This window comes from Panthera tigris, chromosome D4 (assembly GCF_018350195.1).
Source record: "Panthera tigris isolate Pti1 chromosome D4, P.tigris_Pti1_mat1.1, whole genome shotgun sequence".
In the NCBI taxonomy this organism is placed as follows: Eukaryota; Metazoa; Chordata; class Mammalia; order Carnivora; family Felidae; genus Panthera; species Panthera tigris.
Genome location: NC_056672.1, coordinates 81,309,834 through 81,330,844, shown reverse-complemented (window position 1 = coordinate 81,330,844; position 21,011 = coordinate 81,309,834). Strand labels below are relative to the sequence as shown.

Here is a 21,011-nt window from a genome sequence, read left to right as displayed (position 1 = left end):
CAATTGTTTTGCTAAAACATTTTAGAACAGTTATATCTTCCTGGTGAGTGAAAGATCTCAGGCTTATAGCATGAACCTTGTATCTGTAATAATGCTCTTTGTCTTAAAGTCTAGTTGTTTGATAATGATATAGCTACATATATATTTTTTTTATAGTGTATGTATTTTCAACTTTATATTTTCTTTTTTTTAAATTAAAAAAAAAATCTAAGTAAACTCTACTCCACAGATGGGACTCGAACTCACAACCCCAAGAACAAGAGTCACATGCTCTACCAACTGAGCCAATCAGGTGCTCAACTTTCTGTTTTCAATCTTTATGCATTTTTAAGTTTTCAAGTAAATATTTAATTGAGGAATTATTGAAGTATACAGAAAAGTGTACAACACAATAGATGTATGGGTTGATTAATTTTTCCAAAATGCACACACGCACTGAGCCAGCCCTTAGGTCATGAAACAGAACCTGAACAGTAGCCCGGAAACCTCTTGGGTGTCCTTTATTATTATTATTTTTTAAAGTCTGTCTATTTATTTATTTATTTATTTATTTATTTATTTATTTATGAGAGGGAGGGAGAGAGAGAGAGAGAGAGAGTGAATGAGTGGGTAGGAGTAGAGAGAGAGGGAAAGAGAGAGGATCCCAAGCAGGGATTCTCACTGACAGTGGGGGGCCCAGTGGGGGGCTTGAACTTACAAATTGGGAGATCACAACCTGAGCCAAACTCACGTGATTAATGGAGTGAGCCACCCGCATGCCCCTTTGGGTGTCCTTTAAATTATCAGTCTTCTCCCTCCTTCCCAAACAACTCAAGTTTTAACTACATTGATTAGTTTTGTCTGCTTTTAAACTTTACACATAAGGAAGCTTCCAGTGTGTACTTTTTTGTCTCAGATTAATCCTACCCAACACTGTGCGAGATGTGTCCATATATTTACATTTAACAGTACTTTATTCATTTTCATTGCTATGTGCCCTCATGAATATCCTAGAATTTATTAGCTGATGTTACCATTGATGGATTTTTGAGTTGTTTCCAACTTCTGGCTATGACAACACTGCTATGAACATTTTTGTACCTGCCTTTTGATTCCTCTTGGGTATATTGTTACAAATGAAGTTTCTGGCTCATAGGATAATGCATATGTCAACTTTAGTAGATACTGTGAGATAATTCTGTTGTACAAATTTACATTTTCACTAGCAATGTCTGAAAGATATGACTGCTGCCTATCCTGCCATTACTTGTCATTTGTCTGTGTTTTCAATTGTAGTTGTCCTGGTAGCTGTTTGCTGGTATTGCACTGTGGCTTTAATGGGCATTTCCCTGATGACTGGTTATATCGAGAACCTTTTTATATTGATTGACCCTCCATCTGTACATTTTTTTTGGTGGCACATCTAGTCTAGCCTTTTGTCCATTTCTTTATGAGCTGCTTTTTTATGTATATAGATTTGGGGAATTGAGCTTTGAGTTAGAAAGACCTACTTGCCACACTCTGTGTTCAGCTAAGGTCTCGTGCTTGGAGTTGTCTGTGAAGTTGGCACCCAGTCTTGATTGGGTGATAGATACCATCCAAAAGGAGTTATTGTAGTGCTCTGGTAGGTCCCAGTTGACATTCGAGAACTACTGGGTGGGGCTCTGAATACATTCTGTGTTTGTTTCTGCATTTCTTGCCATGGTGGGTCTGCTTTTATATTTGCTGTCCTTGGTGACCAGGAAGAAAATACTCACCACTGACCTAGCTTTGCTGCAGTATTTGACATATCTGGATGTTTCAGACTCTGTCATTCTATACAGGAAGGACTGAACATTGGTTAATCAACTAATCAACTAACAACTAACAATCAACTAAAAATGGTCCTGCCTGCATAGTTTAACTCCTAAATGTCTCAACAGCTTTAATAAGAAGATGCAAATTACTGGAGCGATCCCTCCCTCCTGATCTCTGTGGCAACAGGACCAGCTACAGGTTGGAGAGGAGGGGGGTCTTTGTTGGCCTGGAGAAAGAGAAGGCACCACAGAGAGGAAAAGCCATGGGGAAAGACGCTGGGGTGGAATGAACCAGGTGTATGTGAGAGAACTAAGCTAAGAGACATTCAGCATTTCTATGTGTTAATAATTGTGTGAAACAAACAACCAAAACCCCAAATCAAAAGAAAAAGAGGAGGGGGAAACTCTTACAGAAAGCAAGAGGAATATGTTCAGAAAGAACTTCTTGAACTATTTGATTTCTTTCTAAATAATATGTAAAAATCATGTACCATGAGAATATGAGAGAAAGTGTTACTATTCATATGAACTCTGCACAGAGAATATTTTTCTATTATGTCTCCAAAAGAAGAGCCACCAAGAGGGAAAACTGTCATATGATAATACACAAATTCAAAGTCTGTTTACATAAAAAAGGTCATGAAATTTTAAAAGATGAAGAATTAACTGGGAATATCAGAAAATCAAAGTAGACAAGGGTATAACATTACAAAATTGTTTTTTTACGTTTATTTATTTTTGGGAGAGCATGAGCAGGAGAGGGGCAAAGAGAGAGGGAGACACAGAATTCAAAGCAGGCTCCGGGTTCTGAGCTGTCAGCTTAGAGTCTGACACGGGGCTCAAACCCTCGAACCATGAGTTCATGACCTGGGCTGAAGTTGGATGCTTAACCGACTGAGCCACCCCGGCGCCCCGAGTATAACATTTTTAATATACAAAAAGATGCTCTACTGAGACTGTTAGATTCTCATAAGGGAAACTCACTGCTCCCTGTCCCCTGCCCCAGCCATCCCAAGTGCTATGTTCCCAGTGAGCGGCACCTTCTCTCCCAGGGAAATACATCTACCTGTGCTCCCCTCTTCTGGGGCTGACAGAGTTCTCATGGATGAAGAACATATCCTGTTCTGCTCTACCCAGCTTTCCTGTTAATTTCTCTCCCATTGACACCATACCTATATTTTTATGATTACCTTCCTCCTCAAATAAGCTTCCTTTCCTCAGAGTTTTTCTCGGGAAAAGAGCAATCATATTGCCTAATGTTCCCTCAGTATTACTGCACACACACACAAAAAGATATATGGAAGTCAAAGGGAGACAACTCATGTTATAAGTTAAGTAAAAAAGAATGTATATTGTACATACGGCATTTCCTCATAAAAGCAGAAACAAGATCATTTTGAAAAAGAAAGTAATGATGTACAATATTAGTATTGGTGGGTTTTAAATGAAGGGATGGTGGGTGATTTCTTCTTTTCTCCTACTACTTTATGTTTTATATTCTTATTATAGTGTTTATTGCAAAAAACATATTCTTTTGCTTGGAGGGAAACAAAATAAATTAGAGATTAAAAACTAAGGAATTGGGGTGCCTGGGTGGCTCAGTTGATTAAGTGTTTGACTCCTGATTTTGGCCTGGGTCATGATCTCATGGTTCCTAGGTTCAAGCCCCCCATCAGGCTCTGCCCAGTCAAAGGCATTCTTTCTCCCTCTCTCTCTCTTTGCCTCCTCTCTCTGCCCCTCCCCAGCTCCGTCATTCATGCGCACGTGCTCTCTCTCAAATAAATAAACATTAAAAAACCCCAAAGAATCACAAACTTGTCCCATTAAATAATAACCACTCAGTTATTGGAGTCTTAAATCCAGTCTCCGTTGTGTGATTTGGGGCCAGGCTTCTGATGTATCTGTGCCTAGTTTCTTCTCTTAGGATTATTCTTGTCCTCTTAGTCCCAGCAAATTCTTTCTCTGCTTCTTTGAGATGTAAATCTTTGAAAAAGCCTCTTGCCAGTTTTACAACTCAGGAATGTCCCAACTCAATAGATGGGAGCCATGCCTTTGAAATGCAATGAACAAGAAAGGAAGCCACCATTTCCCCCTCTTTGTGAGAGGGTAGAATCCTCCCTCCTGTGGACAAAGCTTGTTTCAAGTTACAAATCTACCTCTTATCATAGAGGTGTGAGAGGTTTGTTTTTCCTTTGGGTGAATACAGTTAGGAAACACAGGTGGCCTGTGTTTTTTCACTCACCCCAGAATTTAGGAATGCTCTCATCATTTATCCCAGCAGACTTGGGTTCAGAGTGAGCTTCGCTTTCTCCCCCTATTGCAAGAGCCTTGAATAAAGTCTTCCCTGCCTGTTTAACTTTGTCGGTGCCATTTCTGCTTTGAAACCCTGCAGGAATTGATGGCCACTCCCTGTCTCCAGGCAGGAGTGCTGTCCTTGGCCCCTTGGTTCTATTCCTCTCCTGTCAGGTCAGGTATCATTTGTTCCTTAACCTGCTTGTGATGCTGAGCATTAATCCTACCTTAGACTTGAGCTTCTCAAAATTGTAATAGAGAAGTCCAATGAGGAAGGAATTCCAAAAAGCCTGGTCTTCTTTTCTGGTCTCTTTATGGGATGGAACATCTTCCCCAGACAAGGAGTTTCCATAAAGCCCTCTTCATGTCCTTGTTCCTCAGGCTGTAGATAAAGGGGTTCAGCATGGGGGTGACCATTGTGTATACCACAGATGCCACCATACCTGTGTCTGCTGAATAGGAGGAAGAAGGCTGGAAATACACCAGAAAGACAGTTCCATAGAAGAGAATTACCACTGTAAGGTGAGAGCCACAGGTCGAGAAGACCTTGTGCTTCCCCCCAGCAGAGGGGACCCTGAGGATGGTGTGGATGATGTGGGCATAAGAGAGCAGGACACAGGTGAGAGGGACCACACCTGAGAGGGCTGCTTCAGCAAACATCATGACCTGAAAGATCTGGGTGTCTGAACAGGCAAGTTTGAGGAGAGGGAGAAGATCACAGAAAAAGTGTGGGATGGCATGAGAGGCACAGAAGGAGAACTGAGACATGAGGAGGGTGAGCGAGGAGGCCAGGAGGTGGGAGCAGAGCCAGGATGTGGCGACCAGCAGCAGGCAGCGCTGGGGACACATGATCGTGGTGTAGTGGAGAGGAAGGCAGATGGCCACGTAGCGGTCATATGCCATCGCGGCCAGCAGGAAGTCATCCAGTAGAGCCAACACCATGAAGAAGTACATCTGCACAAGGCACCCAGTGTAGATGATTGCATGGCGCTGTGTCAGGATGTTTGCCAGCACCTTGGGGACAATGGTGCAGGTGAAGCAGGTATCGATGAAGGACAGGTTGGCCAGGAAGAAGTACATGGGGGTGTGGAGGTGCTGGTCAGAAACTATGGCCATGATGATGAGCAGATTCCCCAACACGCTGACCAGGTACATGCCCAGGAAGAGTCCGAACAGGAGAGGCTGCTGCTCAGGGTGTGCAGAGAAGCCCAGGAGCAGGAAGTCAGAGATGCTGGTTTGGTTGCTGATTTCCTTCAAGGAGAGAAATTGGAGGAGAATCTTGTTTAAATTAAAATTAGCTCTGACTAGTACAGGCTGAGTACAGACCGAGGGGACTGAGAGGGACCTGTGCTTTTTTATTTCATAGGTGCTATGTGAACATCACAGGTGGGGCTTGGGAAAGGGTGGTCTGAAGACCATTCTCTTCAGTGACTTCAGAGAGGACCATCAGGGACATGAAGGACACCAGAGAAGGTGATCAGAAGAGCCAGAGATCGATTGGCAGATACAGGTATAGGATAGAGAGGAAAAAAGCAAAAGGAGAAGCCGAATTGCTACGCACGTGTGTGTGCGCGCGCGCGCGCGCGTGTGTGTGCATGCTCAAGCATGCTTACAAGGGGCCTTAGGTGGACCGTTCATTCCCCATCCATATGCCTCAGTTCTTACCTGGACATGCTGGCCAGCCTCAGTCTCTGACACTTCCAGGAAGGAGATTGGGTTTGCTCTCCCACTGACTCTTTGAGAAGACATGGCTAGAGTCACTGAGCCCTTCCCTGTCTGTAGGAACAGCACGGACTGGAGACTCAGGTCCTTGGTGACATGTCAGGCACAGGAGCCAGGAGGGGCTGCTGACTTTTGACAGGTAGTGTCTCCTGGGACCCATTCCCAGATCTCCTAGTTAGAGCCTAGGTGGGGCGATTGTCCAACCTCCCAGCTGGCCCTTCTGCTTCGTGGTCCCCTGAGTCCCAGCAGTGTCAGTGATAAGACCGTTCAGATGACCAGATGGCCTTCCTGGTTTTCCCTGGGGTGACGTGCTGCTCGGATCCATCCTCGTGGCCCTGATCCTGACCGGGGCCTGGCTCTATCATGGAGTCATACTTTTCTAATTGGAGCCCAGTCCCCATGGGTGGAATGCAGTATGTCCTAGAAAACAAGGGGAAAAATGTAGATAAAATAGCACAGTCAACACCTTCAATTGTCATATAGTAGAAGTAGTAGCAGGAATATCCCTATTTTCTCTGACTCCAGAGAACAGAGATACAAGCACTATGTGGTCTCTACATCAGGCTTGGGATACAGTTTCTGAATATATTTATCTTTTGTTGTAATTTTACCTTACATAAAAAAGCTTATAGAACGTGTATGTGCTGTTGAAGGAGTGATAATAAAATTACTGACCACTCTCCCACCACTCAGCTTCAGTGGTATATAGTTCAATCTTGTAGAAGCCCTGTGTGTACGTGTGTTTAATCATATCCTTTCTTCCCCTTTTTGAGGAAATAACCATTGTGAATATGTGTACTATTTCTTTCTGTTCTTTATAGCTTTGCCACATGTGCGTTGTTGAAGAGTTCATGGAGAAGATGTGACCACCATTGGATCCATAAGTTGTCCCCAGGTAACGGGAGGCTCCTCACCTCTCCTCTCCTCGGAATGTAGCTCTGCCCTTTTCCCACAGTGGGAGCCGGTGTGAAGGTCACAGCCCTGAGAGAGCAAGGTGCTGTTGAGACCTTCTGGAGGGCGAAGTGACTGAACCCCTATGAGGCCTCTCTCTGTATAAGCTTTTAGGATTCTGGCAGGCAGGTGTGGGTATCAACTTGTCTTGGGGTGCCCAAGACACATGCCTTGTGCGTAAGTTCCCTTGCTTATTAGCACTGCTCCCTACCAATCCAGAGTGGCCTGCCTCTTTCCTTGTTCTGTCCCTGCCCTCTGTGTACTGTGGCCAGTTTGAGGACCAACACGCATAGATGTCTAAACTGTATGGTTTACTCTAAATTTGCTTGTTCTTGTCATTTTTGTGAATGGAATTATACTTTTTATATTCTTCTGTAGATCGCTTATATTGCCCTGCATTATTCTTCCACATTTGTTCATGGGACGCCTGTAACCACAGGGCGTTCCTGTTCAGTGTCGTCTCATACACCCCTCACTCTACACCCTTGCTGCCTGCTGACGTTTCAGTTTCAGAACTTCTGGCTTGGGAATTACTGTGTGTTATGTTGTCTGTGATTCTCTCAGCGGATTCTGGGGTAGCATTCCATAATCAGACACATGGCACTTCCACAACAGAATGAATGCATATTCCCACTGAGTACAACTAGTTGAGAATGTAAATACTCTTGTACAAATTCGGATCATGTTTTGTTGCTCAATGAGTTCACTGAGAACATACAGAAAATCCTTCTCTCATGAGAGATTTTTTACGATAGAAATGTAGGTAGATTTTCTGGTGCCTATGTATGTATGTATGTACGTATGTATGTATTTTCTGTGCCATTGCATGTATGTATGTATGTATGTATGTATGTATTTATATGTAGAGTTTTTTAGTTTTAATTCTTTTTTTAATATAGTTTATTGTCAAATTGCCTTCCATACAGCACCCGGTGCTCATCCCAACAAGTGCCCTCCTCAATGCCCGTCGTCCACTCTCCCCTCTCCCCCACCCTCTCATTAACCCTCACTTTGTTCTGTGTATTTAAGAGTCTGTTATGGTTTGCCTCCCTCCCTCTCTGTTTGTAACTTTTTTCCCCTTCCCTTCCCCCATGGTCTTCTGTTAAGTTTCTCAAGATCCACATATGAGTGAAAACATATGGTATCTGTCTTTCTCTGACTGACTTATTTCACTTAGCATAATACCCTCCAGTTCTATCCATGTTGCTTCAAATGGCAGGATTTCATTCTTTCTCATTGCCAAGTAGTATTCCATTGCATATATAAACCACAACTTCTTTATCCATTCATCAGTTGATGGACATTTAGTCTCTGTCCATAATTTGGCTATTGTTGAAAGTGCTGCTGTGAACATTGGGGTACATGTGGCCCTATGCATCAGCAGTCCTGTATCCCTTGGGTAAATTCCTAGTAGTGCTATTGCTGGGTCATAAGTTAGTTCTATTTTTAATTTTTTGAGGAACCTCCACACTGTTTTCCAGAGCGGCTACACCAGTTTGCAGTCCCACCAACAGTGCACGAGGGTTCCCTTTTCTCCACATTCTCTCCAGCATCTATAGTCTCCTGATTTGTTCATTTTAGCCACTCTGACATGCATGAGGTGATATCTGAGTGTGGCTTTGATTTGTATTTCCCTGATGAAGAATGATGTTGAGCATCTTTTCATGTGTCTATTGGCCATCTGGATGTCTTCTTTGGAAAAGTCTCTATTCATGTCTTCTGCCCATTTCTTCACTGGATTATTTGTTTTTTGGGTGTGGAGTATGGAGAGGTTTTTTATAGGTTTTGGATACTAGCTCTTTATCCGCTATGTCATTTGCAAATATCTTTTCCCATTCCATCGGTTGCATTTTAGTTTTGCTGATTGTTTCCTTTGTAGTGCAGAAGCTTTTTATCTTCATAAGGTGCCAATAGTTCATTTTTGCTTTTAATTCCCTTGCCTTTGGAGATGTGTCGAGTAAGAAATTTCTGAGGGCGAGGTGAGAGAGGTTGTTGCCCGCTTTCTCCGCTAGGGTTTTGATGGTTTCCTGTCTCACATTCAGGTCTTTCATCCATGTTGAGTTTATTTTTGTGTATAGTGTAAGAAAATGGTCTAGTTTCATTCTTCTGCATGTTGCTGTCCAGTTCTCCCAGCACCATTTGTTAAAGAAAGTCTCTTTTTTCCACTGGATACTCTTTCCTGCTTTGTCAAAGATTAGTTGCCCATATATTTGTGGGTCCATTTCTGGGTTCTCTATTCTATTCCATTGATCTGTGTGTCTGTTCTTGTGCCAGTACCATACTGTCTTGATGATTACAGCTTTGTAGTATAGCTTGAAGTCTGGGATTGTGATTCCTCCTGCTTTGGTTTTCTTTTTCAAGATCGCTTTGGTATTTGGGGTCTCTTCTGGTTCCATACAAGTTTTAGGATTATTTGTTCTAGCTCTGTGAAGAATGCTGGTGTTACTTTGATAGGGATTACATTGAATATGTAGATTGCTTTGGGTAGTATTGACATTTTAACAATATTTGTTCTTCCTATCCAGAACATGGAATCTTTTTCCATTTTTTTGTGTCTTCTTCAATTTGTTTCATAAGCTTTCTATACTATTCAGTGTATAGATTTTTCACCTCTTTGGTTAGATTTATTCCTAGGTATTTTATGTTTTTTTGTGCAACTGTAAGTGGGGTTGATTCCTTGATTTCTCTTTCTGTCACTTCATTGTTGGTGTATAGGAATGCAACCAGTTTCTGTGCGTTGATTTTATATCCTGCAACTTTGCTGAATTCATGAATCAATTCTAGCAGCTTTTTGGTGGATTCTTTTGGGTTTTCCATATAGAGTATCATGTCATCTGCAAAGAGTGAAAGTTTGACCTCCTCTTGGCCAATTTGGATGCCTTTGATTTCTTTGTGTTGTCTGATTGCAGAGACTTCCAATACTATGTTGAATAACAGTGGCAAGAGTGGACATCCTGTCTTGTTCCTGACCTTAGGGGGAAAGCTCTCAGTTTTTCCCCATTGAGGATGATATTAGTGTTGGGTCGTTCATATATGGCTTTTATTATCTTGAGATATGCTCCTTCTAGTCCTACCTTCTTGAGGGTTTTTATCAAGAAAGGATGCTATATTTTGTCAAATGCTTTCTCTGCATCTATTAAAAGGATCATATGGTTCTTGTCTTTTCTTTTATTAATGTGATATATCACATTGATTGTTTTGCGGATGCTGAACCAGTCCTGTATCCCAGGTATAAATCCCACTTGGTGGTGGTGAATAATTTTTTTAATGTGTTGTTGGATCTGGTTGGCTAATATCTTGTTGAGGATTTTTGCATCCATGTTCATCAGGGAAATTGGTCTATAGTTCTCCTTTTTAGTGGGGTCTTTGTCTGGTTCTGGAATCAAGGTAATGCTGGCTTCATAGAAAGAGTTTGGAAGTTTTCCTTCCATTTCTATGTTTTGGAACAGCTTCAAGAGAATAGGTGTTAACTCTTCCATAAATGTTTGGTAGAATTCCTCTGGAAAGCCATCTGGCCCTGGACTCTTGTTTTCTGGCAGATTTTTGATTATTAATTTGATTTCCTTACTGGTTATGGGTCTGTTCAAATTTTCTATTTCTTCCTGTTTCAGTTTTGGTAGTTTATATGTTTCTAGGAATTTGTCCATTTCTTCCAGATTGCCCATTTTACTGGCATATAATTGCTCGTAATATTCTCTTATTATTGTTTTTATTTCTGCTGTGTTGGTTGTGATCTCTCCTCTTTCATTCTGGATTTTATTTATTTGGTTCTTTTACTTTTTCTTGTTGATCAAACTGGCTAGTGGTTTATCAATTTTGTTAATTCTTTCAAGGAACCAGCTTCTGGTTTCATTAATCTGTTCTACTGTTTTTTTTTTGGTTTTGATAGCATTAATTTCTGCTCTAATCTTTATTATTTCCTGTCTTCTTCTGGTTTTGGGTTTCATTTGCTGTTCTTTTTCCAGGTCCTTAAAGTGTAAGGTTAGGTAGTGTATCTGAGATCTTTCTTCCTTCTTTAGGAAGGCCTGGAGTGCTATATACTTTCCTCTTAGACTGCCTTTGCTGTGTCCCAGAGATTTTGGGTCATGGTGCTATCATTTTCATTGACTTCCATATACTTTTTAATTTCCTCTTTAACTTCTTGGTTCATTCTTTAGTAGGATGTTCTTCAGTCTGCAAGTATTTGCTACCTTTCCAAATTTTTTCTTGTTGTTGATTTTGAGTTTCATAGTGTTGTGGTCTGAAAATATGCACGGTATGACCTTGATCTTTTTGTACTTACTTAGGGCTGATTTGTGTCCCAGTGTATGGTCTATTCTGCAGAACGTTCCATGTGCACTGGAGAAGAATATATATTCTGCTTTAGGATGAAATGTTGTGAATATATCTGTTAAGTCCATCTGGTCCAGTGTGTCATTCAAAGTCATTGTTTCCTTGTTGATTTTTTGATTAGATGATCTGTCCATTGCTGTGAGTGGGGTGTTGAAGTCTCCTACCATTATGGTGTTACTCTCGATGGGTTTCTTTATGTTTGTGATTAATTGATTTATATATTTGGGTGCTTTCACATTTGGTGCATAAATGTTTATAATTGTTAGGTCTTCTTGCTGGGTATACCCCTTGATTATGATATAATGCCCTTCTGCATCTCTTGATACAGTCTTTATTTTAAAGTCTAGATTGTCTGATATAAGTATGGCTACTCCAGCTTTATTTTGTTGACCATTAGCATGATAGATGGTTCTCCATCCCCTTATTTTCAATCTGAAGGTGTCTTTAGGTCTAAAGTGGGTCTCTTCTAAACAGCATATAGATGGTTCTTGTTTTCTTATCCATTCTGTGGATACACAGGGTTACCCTGTGTCTTTTGATTGGAGCATTGAGCCCATTGACGTTTAGAGTGAGTACTGAAAAATATGAATTTATTGCCATTTTGAGGCTTGTAGAGTTGGAGTTTCTGGTGGTGTTCTCTGGTCCTTTCTAATATTTGTTACTTCATATATATATATATGTATATATTTTTTTCCATCTTTTTTCCCCCTCAGAGATTTCCCCTTAAAATTTCTTGTAGGACTGGTTTAGTGGTCACAAACTCCTTTAATTTTTGTTTGTCTGGGAAACTTTTTATCTCTCCTTCTATTTTGAATGACAGCCTTGCTGGATAAAGAACTCTTGGCTGCATATTTTTGTGATTCAGCACACTGAATATATCCTGCCACTCCTTTCTGGCCTGCCAAGTTTCTGTGGATAGGTCTGCTGCAAACCTGATCTGTCTTCCCTTGTGTGTTAGGGACTTTTTTTCCCTTGCTGCTTTCATGATATTCTCCTTGCATGAGTATTTTGTGAATTTGACTATGATATGCCTTGTTGATGGTCGGTTTTTGTTGAATCTAATGGGGGTCCTCTGTGCTTCCTGGGTTTTGATGTTTGTGTCTTTCCCCAGGTTAGGAAAGTTTTCTGCTATGATTTGCTCACATAACCCTTCTACCCCTATTTCTCTCTCTTCCTCTTCTGGGACCCCTATGATTCTGATGTTGTTCCTTTTAAATGAGTCACTGATTTCTCTAATTCTTAGATCGTGCTCTTTTGTCTTAATATCCCTCTTTTTTTCTGCTTCATTATTCTCTATAAGTTTGTCCTCTATATCGCTGATTCTCTGTTCTGCCTCATCCATCCTTGCTGCTGCTGCATCCATCCATGATTGCAGCTCAGTTATAGCATTTTTAATTTCATTGAGACTATTTTTTACTTCTTTTATCTTTGCAGAAAGGGATTCTAATCTATTTTTGACTCCAGCTAGTATTCTTATTATTATGATTCTAAATTCTGGTTCAGACATCTAGCTTGTATCTGGGTTGTTTAAATCCCTGGCTGTCGTTTCTTTGTGCTGTTTCTTTTGGAGTGAATTCATTCATTTTGTCATTTTGAAGGGAGAAAAGGAATTAAGGAGGTAGAAAAATTAAAATAAAAAGTATTAAAATTAAAATATTAAAAACACACACACACACAGAAAATCTATTAAATTATGCTAAATCCTAGGTGTGTTTTTTGTGGGTGTTGAAAGTGGTTTGACAGATTAGAGAAAAAAAAGGGGAAAAGGAAATTGTTTGAGAATTTGAAAACATGAATACACTGAAATAGACTAAAATAAGATGATGGGAGTAAAATAGAATTTGAAAAAAATTACACAAAAGTAAATAATATAGTAGAAAAAAACGAAGAAAATATTTTTAATAAAAATTAAAAATAAAAGAATTTTTCTCTTTCTGTATTCAAGAAAAAGAAACTAAAAAGAAAAATGAGAAAAAAAATAAATCGTTTGAAAATTTGAAAAAGTGAATACACTGTAGTAGCCTAAAATAAAATGATAGATGTAAAATAGAATTTGAAAAAATTTACGTAAAAGCAAAAAATATAGTAAAAAATTAAAGAAAAATATTTTCGATAGACATTAAATGTAAAAATGAAGTTTTTCTCTTTCTGCATTCAAGAAAAAGAAAAGAAATGAGAAGGAGAAAAAAAAGAAAAAAGGAAATTGTTTGAAAATTTGAAAAAGTGAATACACTGAAGTAGACTAAAATAAAATGATGGTAGTAAGATAGAATTTGAAAAAACTTACACAAAAGTAAAATATAGTAAAAAAAATAAGGAAAAATATTTTTAATAAAAATTGAAAATAAAAATGAATTTTTTCTTTTTCTGTATTCAAGAAAAAGAAAAGTAGTGTAAAAGAGAAAAAGAAAAGAATGTTGAATAGTTGGACCTGCTAACAGATTGAAATCGGACTGAAATTACTTCGTTTTCCCCTAGAAGTCAGACTATGTAGTGCTCTGTAGTCCATAAACTAAGCAGGCGGTGAGACTTGTGTTCTTAAAGAGTGAGGTTGGCCCAGTTGGGCGTGGCTCCGTGTAATGGCTCTGTTCTCCACTAGATGGCACTGCTAGCCTGCTGGGGTAGATTGTTGTGGCGCTCCTAGGTGTGTATGCATATGCACTGGAGCGGTGAAAATGGCGTCCCCTAGCTACCCAGTGTGTAGTATGGGTACTGTTCTCTCCGATCAGCAATCGTGCACCCGTCCTCTGTCTTCAGCTTTCGTCCACTCCCTACTTTTACACTGTCCGTGATCAGGCCCCAGGCAGTACCTCTCTCCCGAGTTTTGTCTCAGATGCGGCTGTTTTCCCCAGCCCCTTACTTCTGAAGGACTGTGGCTTTAATCCGTTCCTCCCCTCTGCGAGAGGATCTCACTGAGCAATGGCCAAACAATGGCCGAATGTCAGCTGTACCCAGGAACGCTTGCTGGACCCTGCTGCTGCCGGAGCCCCGAGACTGTGGCCAGGTGCCAGCCCGCCCCAGAAAAAGTTTGCGAGATAGTGTAGCAGCAGCTTTTCACGGGTTATAGAAAATCACAACACACATCTGGCACCAGGCTTCATCCTTAACACCAGTACCAGCTAATGTGGCCGCCTTCTGGGGTCTGCTGGGACCAGGTGGCTTCAACAGTCTCTACCAAATGTCCTTCCAGCAGTGGAACCGCTTTTCCCCATCTGGCCTCAGAACCTCCCAGACCCCACTCTGTTCCTGGGGATTCACCCTTCCCACCAGAATACTGCCAGGTATTGAGCTGTGGAGTTGCAGACTTTGCACTCCCCTTGTTTACAGTCTTAATGAAATTTAAACCCTCTCCTTTCTCCTTTCTCCCGTTTTAGTTTAGTCCCTGTGGCTGTTCCCAATTTTCCACTTTCTCTCCAGCTGCTTTTGGGGAGGGGTGCTTTTCCTGTATTCTCCCCCCGCCCAGTCTCAGTCCTCTCTCCACCTGCAAAAGCGGCTCCCTGCCTGCCACCGGCTTCTCTCTCCCCAAGTTTACCTCTCCATGCCACATACCTGCTGAAGTCTGTAGTTCAGGTTGTGCAGATTGTTGTGTTAATTCTCCAATCAGTTTACTAGGTGTGTAGGATGGTTTAGTGTTGATCTGGCTGTATTTCATGGATGCGAGACACACACACACACAGACACACACACACAATATTTTTATTTTAACTGATTGAAGTCATCAATATATATTTTATCTTGTAAGCACTTTACTTGTGTCTGTTTGTAAAAGTCCTTTCTTCCCTGAGTTCAGGGAGACATTTTCTACATTCTCTTTTAAAAACTTTATAATTTGGCTCTTCCCAATCAGTTCTTTAGAGAATTGTTTTTTGTGTGTGTGTATATCTTGTGGTGTGTGTGTGTGTGGGGGGGGGGTCTATATTTTATTTATTTTTACATCAAGAAACTAATTATTAAACAAATGGTTCTCTATAGACTCTTCTGAATTGCAATTATATGGAAATATCATCTGTAATTGAAATGCAACCTTGTTTCCTCCTTTAGAGGTTTTAAATATTTTATTTTTTTCTCCCTCTACTGCAGTGGGTGGGACCTCAGGTAAAATGTGGGCTAGCTGTGGTGAGAGCTGGTATTCTTTTTTTTTTTTAATCTTTATTTTTGAGAAAGAGAAAAACAGAGTGTGGGTAGGGGAAGGGCAGAGAGAGAGTGGAGACACAGAACCCGAGGCAGCCTCCAGGCCCTGAGCTGTCAGCACAGAGCCCAACGCGGGGCTTGAACCCACAAACTGTGAGATCATGACCCGAGTCAAAGTCAGACGCTCAACTGACTGAGCCACCCAGGCACCCCCCTACACCTAAAGGTAATATCATTCTACTATCTGTCAAGTATACTTCTGTCTATGCTTCATTTTTTCTGGAGATATTAAAAAATTTTTTTTAAGTTTATTTATTTTGAGAGAGGCAGATACGGCATGAGTTGGGGAGGGGGAGAGAGAGAAGAAGAGACAAATCCCAAACAGGTTCTGTGCTGTCAGTGCAGAGCCCAATGCAGTGCTCGAACTCATGAACTGTTAGATCATGACCTGAGCCGAAACCAAGAGTCAGATGCTTAACTGACTGAGCCACCCGGGCATCCCTTTTCTGAAGATTTTACTTTTTTTTTTTTATGGATATAATTTACTGTCAGATTGGCTTACATACAACACCCAGTGCTCATCCCTACAAGTGCCCTCCTCAATGCCCATCACCCATTTTCACTCTCCCCCACCCCCCATCTACCCTTAGTTTGTTCTCTGTATTTAACAGTCTCTTGTGGTTTGACTCCCCCCTCTCTGTGTAGATTTTACTTTTAAAGCAAAAGTAAAAGGGTGCCAGGGTGGCATGGTTCGTTGAACGTCAGACTCTTGATTTCAGCTCAGGTCATGATCTATTGGTTCATGAGATAAAACCCTGCATCAGGCTTTGTGCTGATAGCATGGAGCCTACTTGGGCATCTCTCTCTCCCTTTCTCTCTCTGCCTTTACCCTGCCTGTGCTTTCTCTCTCTCTCTCAAATAAATACATAAGATTTAAAAATGTATGTTATAAAGTAATATCTGTACAAAATGTGAGGCTCAAACTTAGAACCCCAAGATTAAGATTTGCATTGCCCTTGTCAACTACACTTCAGTTAAAAAAACAATAGGGATGCCTGAGTGGCTCAGTTGGTTAAGCATCTGACTCTTGAGTTTGCCTCAGGTGATGATCTCAGGGTTCATGAGATCAAGCACCACATCAGGTTCTGTGCTGGCAGTGTGGAGCCTGCTTGGGATTCTCTCTCTCCCTCTCTCTCTGCCCCTCTCCTGTTTGCACTCATGCTTTCTCTCTCTCTCTCAAAACATAAAAAAATAATAAAAGAATGAAATGGAAGAAAATGGTTAACAGACTGTGGAAAACAGTGCCTTCACCAACAATCAAAGAAATTAAAACTAAAGCAAGGAGATACCATTTAGCTATCATATCATTTATAATTAAGGGTACAGTGTGAACATCAAAATATGGAGAAGATGTAGACAAAAGGGCACCCTCATTTGGGAATTTTTGCAGAATGGATAAAGGGTCCTATAAAGGTTAGATATTCTACTTTTAAAAATATTAAATATAACAGATTATGAACACATGAAAATATTTTTCAGAGGTGTTCTTTGCATCATTACTTGTAATAGTGAAAGCTTAGAAACCCTCTAATCATTCGACAATGGTGAAATACCGTACATGTTATGGATATTTATTCTGATGTACTTTCAGAGAGCCAAATGTCCAGGAAGAGATAATAATATGGAGATAACTCATGAGATTAAGCAAAAAAGTATATATATTTGTGCCAGCAGTATTTTCTCAGCAAAGACAAAAAGTCATTAGAAAAAGACAGGCAGAAAATATTGTAAAATATTACCAGTGGTTTTCTTTATATGGAGAAATAGTGTTTTCTTTTTTCTTTTTTCCTATTTCTTATAGTTTACAAATTTACTATAGTAAGCATGGATTATTCTGTAGGTGAGACATATGAAATAAACCAGCGTTTAAAAGCCAAAGAATCAAGGACTTGTCCATAACTAATAATTACTCTCTGTCAGAATCTTAGATCTGATCCCTGATGTGTGATTTGGGGCCAGTCCTCTGAAGTGTCGGTGCCTAGTTTCTTCTCCTCAAATGTTTCTTGTCCTCTTAGCCCCAGCAAATAGCGTGTCTTCTTGTTGCAGCCTTCTCCATGGGTAGGTTAGTCCCTATCAGTGAGTTGTTTCCAAAGTTGGGCTTGGAAATGGTCCCTGAAACTCTGAGCACTTGAGCCTTCCTGGTTGTGAGCATTTCTTGTAGCTAAGTGGGACCTGTTAGTCCCAGGCTGAACTGGTGCTACCTGGCTTCCTCCTAGCACCCGAATTCTGTCTGGTGTCATTCTTGGTGATTCCTACTCTCTGGCTTGGATCTGCTTGGACACCTATACCACTAGTCAAGTCACCCTGTAGGGTTACTTGCCACTCATCTTCCAGGGGTACAGCTCTGTCCTGTAGCTCTGATTGTAATTCTGGCCAGTGAGGCATTCTCTGTTTGTTAAACCTGGTTGTGATGTTGAGCATCCATCTTGCTTGAACTTGAGTTTTCAAAATTACAATGGGGAAGTGCAGGGAGAAGGCATTTCAGAGAGCCTGAGCTTCCAGTCTGAGGAAGGACCCTCTACTGAGCAGAGCATCTTTCTGAGTCAAAGAGTCCCAACAGGGCCCCTTTCATGTCCCTGTTCCTCAGGCTGTAGATAAAGGGGTTCAGCATGGGGGTGACCATCGTATATACTACAGATGCCACCATTCCTATTTCTGCTGAATAGGTGGATGAGGGCTGGAAATACACCAGAAAGAGCGTCCTGTAGAAGAGAGTAACCACTGACAGGTGAGAGCCACAGGTCGAGAAGACCTTGTGCTTCCTCCCAGCAGAGGGGACCCTGAGGATGGTGTGGATGATGTGGGCATAAGAGAGCAGGACACAGGTGAGAGGGACCACACCTGAGAGGGCTGCTTCAGCAAACATCATGACCTGAAAGATCTGGGTGTCTGAACAGGCAAGTTTGAGGAGAGGGAGAAGATCACAGAAAAAGTGTGGGATGGCATGAGAGGCACAGAAGGAGAACTGAGACATGAGGAGGGTGAGCAAGGAGGCCAGGAGGTGGGAGCAGAGCCAGGATGCGGCGACCAGCAGCAGGCAGCGCTGGGGACACATGATCGTGGTGTAGTGGAGAGGAAGGCAGATGGCCACGTAGCGGTCATATGCCATCACGGCCAGCAGGAAGTCATCCAGCAGGGTCAGCGCCATGAAGAAGTACATCTGCACAAGGCACCCAGTGTGGGAGATGGCGTGGCGCTGTGTCAGGATGTTCGCCAGCACCTTGGGGACAATGGTGCAGGTGAAGCAGGTCTCGACGAAGGACAGGTTGGCCAGGAAGAAGTACATGGGGGTGTGGAGGTGCTGGTCAGAGCCAATGGCCATGATGATGAGCAGGTTCCCCAACACGCTGACCAGGTACATGCCCAGGAAGAGTCCGAACAGGAGAGGCTGCTGCTCAGGGTGTGCAGAGAAGCCCAGAAGCAGGAAGTCAGAGATGCTGGTTTGGTTTCTGATTTCCTTCAAGGAGAGAAATTGGAGCAGAATCTTGCTTAAATGAAATTAAGCTCTGACTAGTACAGTTTGCTACTGGTCTGTTTTCTCTATACTTTGAAAGGTCACTGAGATTCACTAGCAGCTATAAGTGCAGGTTTGCAGATATGAGGACTGTGGTCTATGGTAGTGAGGTGTCAGAGTGGGGCCGTAGTCTGCATTCTAGATTCCTGTAATGTGACAAGTTTTTGCCATGGATTGTCTGAATGATACTGAATGGGGGATTCACTGGAAAGGACTGCTTCACATTTAGTTCCTTTTATAGTAAACATAGAGCAACACTTTGGATTATCTCTTTTTTGGAGCTACTTTTGGGATCATGCACCTACTAGGATTTCATGGACTCATGGAGTGCCTGTGTGCATGTGTTCAAGTGTGCGGGGGCATATTGAGGGAGATGGAAGAGGAATAGCTTCTCCAGAGAGGAGCCAGCTGTGTCCAGGGGTCTCCAGGTGTATGCAGTGCTCTGGATCCCTTTGTCTTTGAAGATCATTCCAATGGGTCACCATGGACGTGAGAACATTGGAAACTGGGAAGCACTCTATCATTCAGGGCATATCATTTTCATTCTCCTCACCACCCTCACCATCAACACCTTTTTTTTTAATCTTCTGGGCTTTGGCATCCTGGAGATGGGATGGGAATCTATTCTCTGTTTCTTATTCTTGGTCTGACCCTGGTTGGCCACTTAACTCTGAATGTGTGTTACCTCATTTGGACTATGTGCAACACTTTCATGGAATCATTGAAGTTATGACTGAGATGATATGTATGGAGGGCAGGTTACTATTGAGGGTGGTGATGCCCCTGTCTCTGTTAGTAGCAGTTGCTGAAATGCGAAGCGGGGACATAGGATGTCACGGAAAAGCATAGCATGCTGTGCTTTATGGCTCTGTTCCCCACATGCCTTTTAACTTTGGGGGCTGTTTTCTCCCTTTGAGCCTTCCTTCCTTCCTCTGTAAGATAGATACTAGCCCTACCTGAGAGGTCTGTTGAAGAGACCAAATGCTGGAATCCGTTGAAGTTTCTTTATCAATCATGATGTGCAATCAAGATGAGAAATTCCCATGTTCCTGTTTGATGGTGTGGAGAAAGAAATGTGATGAACAGTCAGTGGCAGCACGGGTTAATGTCATGTTTATTTAGTGCTGTGATAAAAACATAATATGCCCTCAGGAATCGGAATGCATTCCCCAATCTGTACTCTTGATGTGACTTTGAGAAGGTCATGGAACCTTATTTGGCTTTAGTTTCAACATCTGTTTAAATGCAGTAACAATTGAGTTTACTGAATATAGTGGTTATGAGGATTAAGTTGGATTAAAAATTATGGTATACTATTTAAACCAAGGGTGGCACATAGCAAGTGCTCAGTAAATAGGATTTAGCATTGTTACTGCTGTTTTTAATAAAACAGCAGTCATCTTGTACAAGGTGAGCCAAGCCGTACAGGGTGTTTTGTGGTTGTTGTGTTCTGGTCAATGTCTGCAGATTGGGCTTGTCAATTCTGAGATGTCAACACCCAATGTCACCACCACCGTCACCACCTTTAACATCAGCAGAAGCACTACCACCTTTGAAGGGTTATACCTCAGAATTGTCAATGCAAAGCATTTGTTTTAGCATCTGAAAGCCATGTGTAAACTTGGTTAAATAACTGAATCATCGGAGCCCCTCAAATTATTAGTGGAAGAATGGGAATAAATGAGTGTATCTGAAATAGTTATTTGCTGGCTCAACATTTTAGAAAGAGAAGGGTTGTGAAGAAGTGATTTGGGGTGGTGGCCGAGAGAGATTCTGGACCCACACCTGCTGAGTGGACTGAGAGGGAAGTGTGCTTATTGTTGCCTAGGTGCTATGTGAACGTCACAGGTGGGGCTTGGGAAAGGGTGGTCTGAAGACCATTCTCTTCAGTGACTTCAGAGAGGACCATCAGGGACATGAAGGACACCAGAGAAGGTGATCAGAAGAGCCAGAGATCGATTGGCAGATACAGGTATAGGATAGAGAGGAAAAAAGCAAAAGGAGAAGCCGAATTGCTACGCACGTGTGTGTGTGCGCGCGCGCGCGCGTGTGTGTGTGCATGCTCAAGCATGCTTACAAGGGGCCTTAGGTGGACCGTTCATTCCCCATCCATATGCCTCAGTTCTTACCTGGACATGCTGGCCAGCCTCAGTCTCTGACACTTCCAGGAAGGAGATTGGGTTTGCTCTCCCACTGACTCTTTGAGAAGACATGGCTAGAGTCACTGAGCCCTT

General features: G+C 41.8%; 2 protein-coding genes across 2 annotated transcripts; both read right to left on the bottom strand.

The window, feature by feature from the left end:
* Positions 1–4,379: 4,379 nt before the first annotated feature.
* On the bottom strand, positions 4,380–5,816 carry LOC102971942 (olfactory receptor 1G1-like). The gene is made up of 2 exons (XM_007094532.2): positions 5,733–5,816; positions 4,380–5,318 (listed from the first exon to the last, which is right to left on the bottom strand). Exons 1-2 carry the CDS (start codon positions 5,814–5,816, stop codon positions 4,380–4,382), a joined length of 1,023 nt encoding a protein of 340 aa, XP_007094594.2.
* A 224-nt stretch (positions 5,817–6,040) lies between these two features.
* LOC102971653 (olfactory receptor 1G1-like) lies at positions 6,041–20,990 on the bottom strand. Its single transcript, XM_042963499.1, has 5 exons — positions 20,907–20,990; positions 17,822–18,720; positions 14,585–14,606; positions 7,100–7,167; positions 6,041–6,209 (listed from the first exon to the last, which is right to left on the bottom strand). The coding sequence occupies exons 1-5, from the start codon at positions 20,988–20,990 to the stop codon at positions 6,041–6,043; spliced, it is 1,242 nt and encodes a 413-aa protein (XP_042819433.1).
* Between the last annotated feature and the right edge of the window lie 21 nt (positions 20,991–21,011).

Bases quoted from the DNA above. Each gene is read 5' to 3' on its own strand.
- LOC102971942 (XM_007094532.2), bottom strand. From the start codon at position 5,816: ATGTCTTCTCAAAGAGTCAGTGGGAGAGCAAACCCAATCTCCTTCCTG. The intron at 5,319-5,732 runs GTAAGAACTGAG...CTCTCCTTGAAG, and splicing joins AGGCTGGCCAGCATGTCCAG to GAAATCAGCAACCAAACCAG.
- LOC102971653 (XM_042963499.1), bottom strand. From the start codon at position 20,990: ATGTCTTCTCAAAGAGTCAGTGGGAGAGCAAACCCAATCTCCTTCCTG. The intron at 7,168-14,584 runs GCCGGTGGCAGG...CTGTGGTTACAG, and splicing joins GTAAACTTGGGGAGAGAGAA to GCGTCCCATGAACAAATGTG. The intron at 6,210-7,099 runs GTATAATTCCAT...CTTGTTTTCTAG, and splicing joins TCTACAGAAGAATATAAAAA to GACATACTGCATTCCACCCA.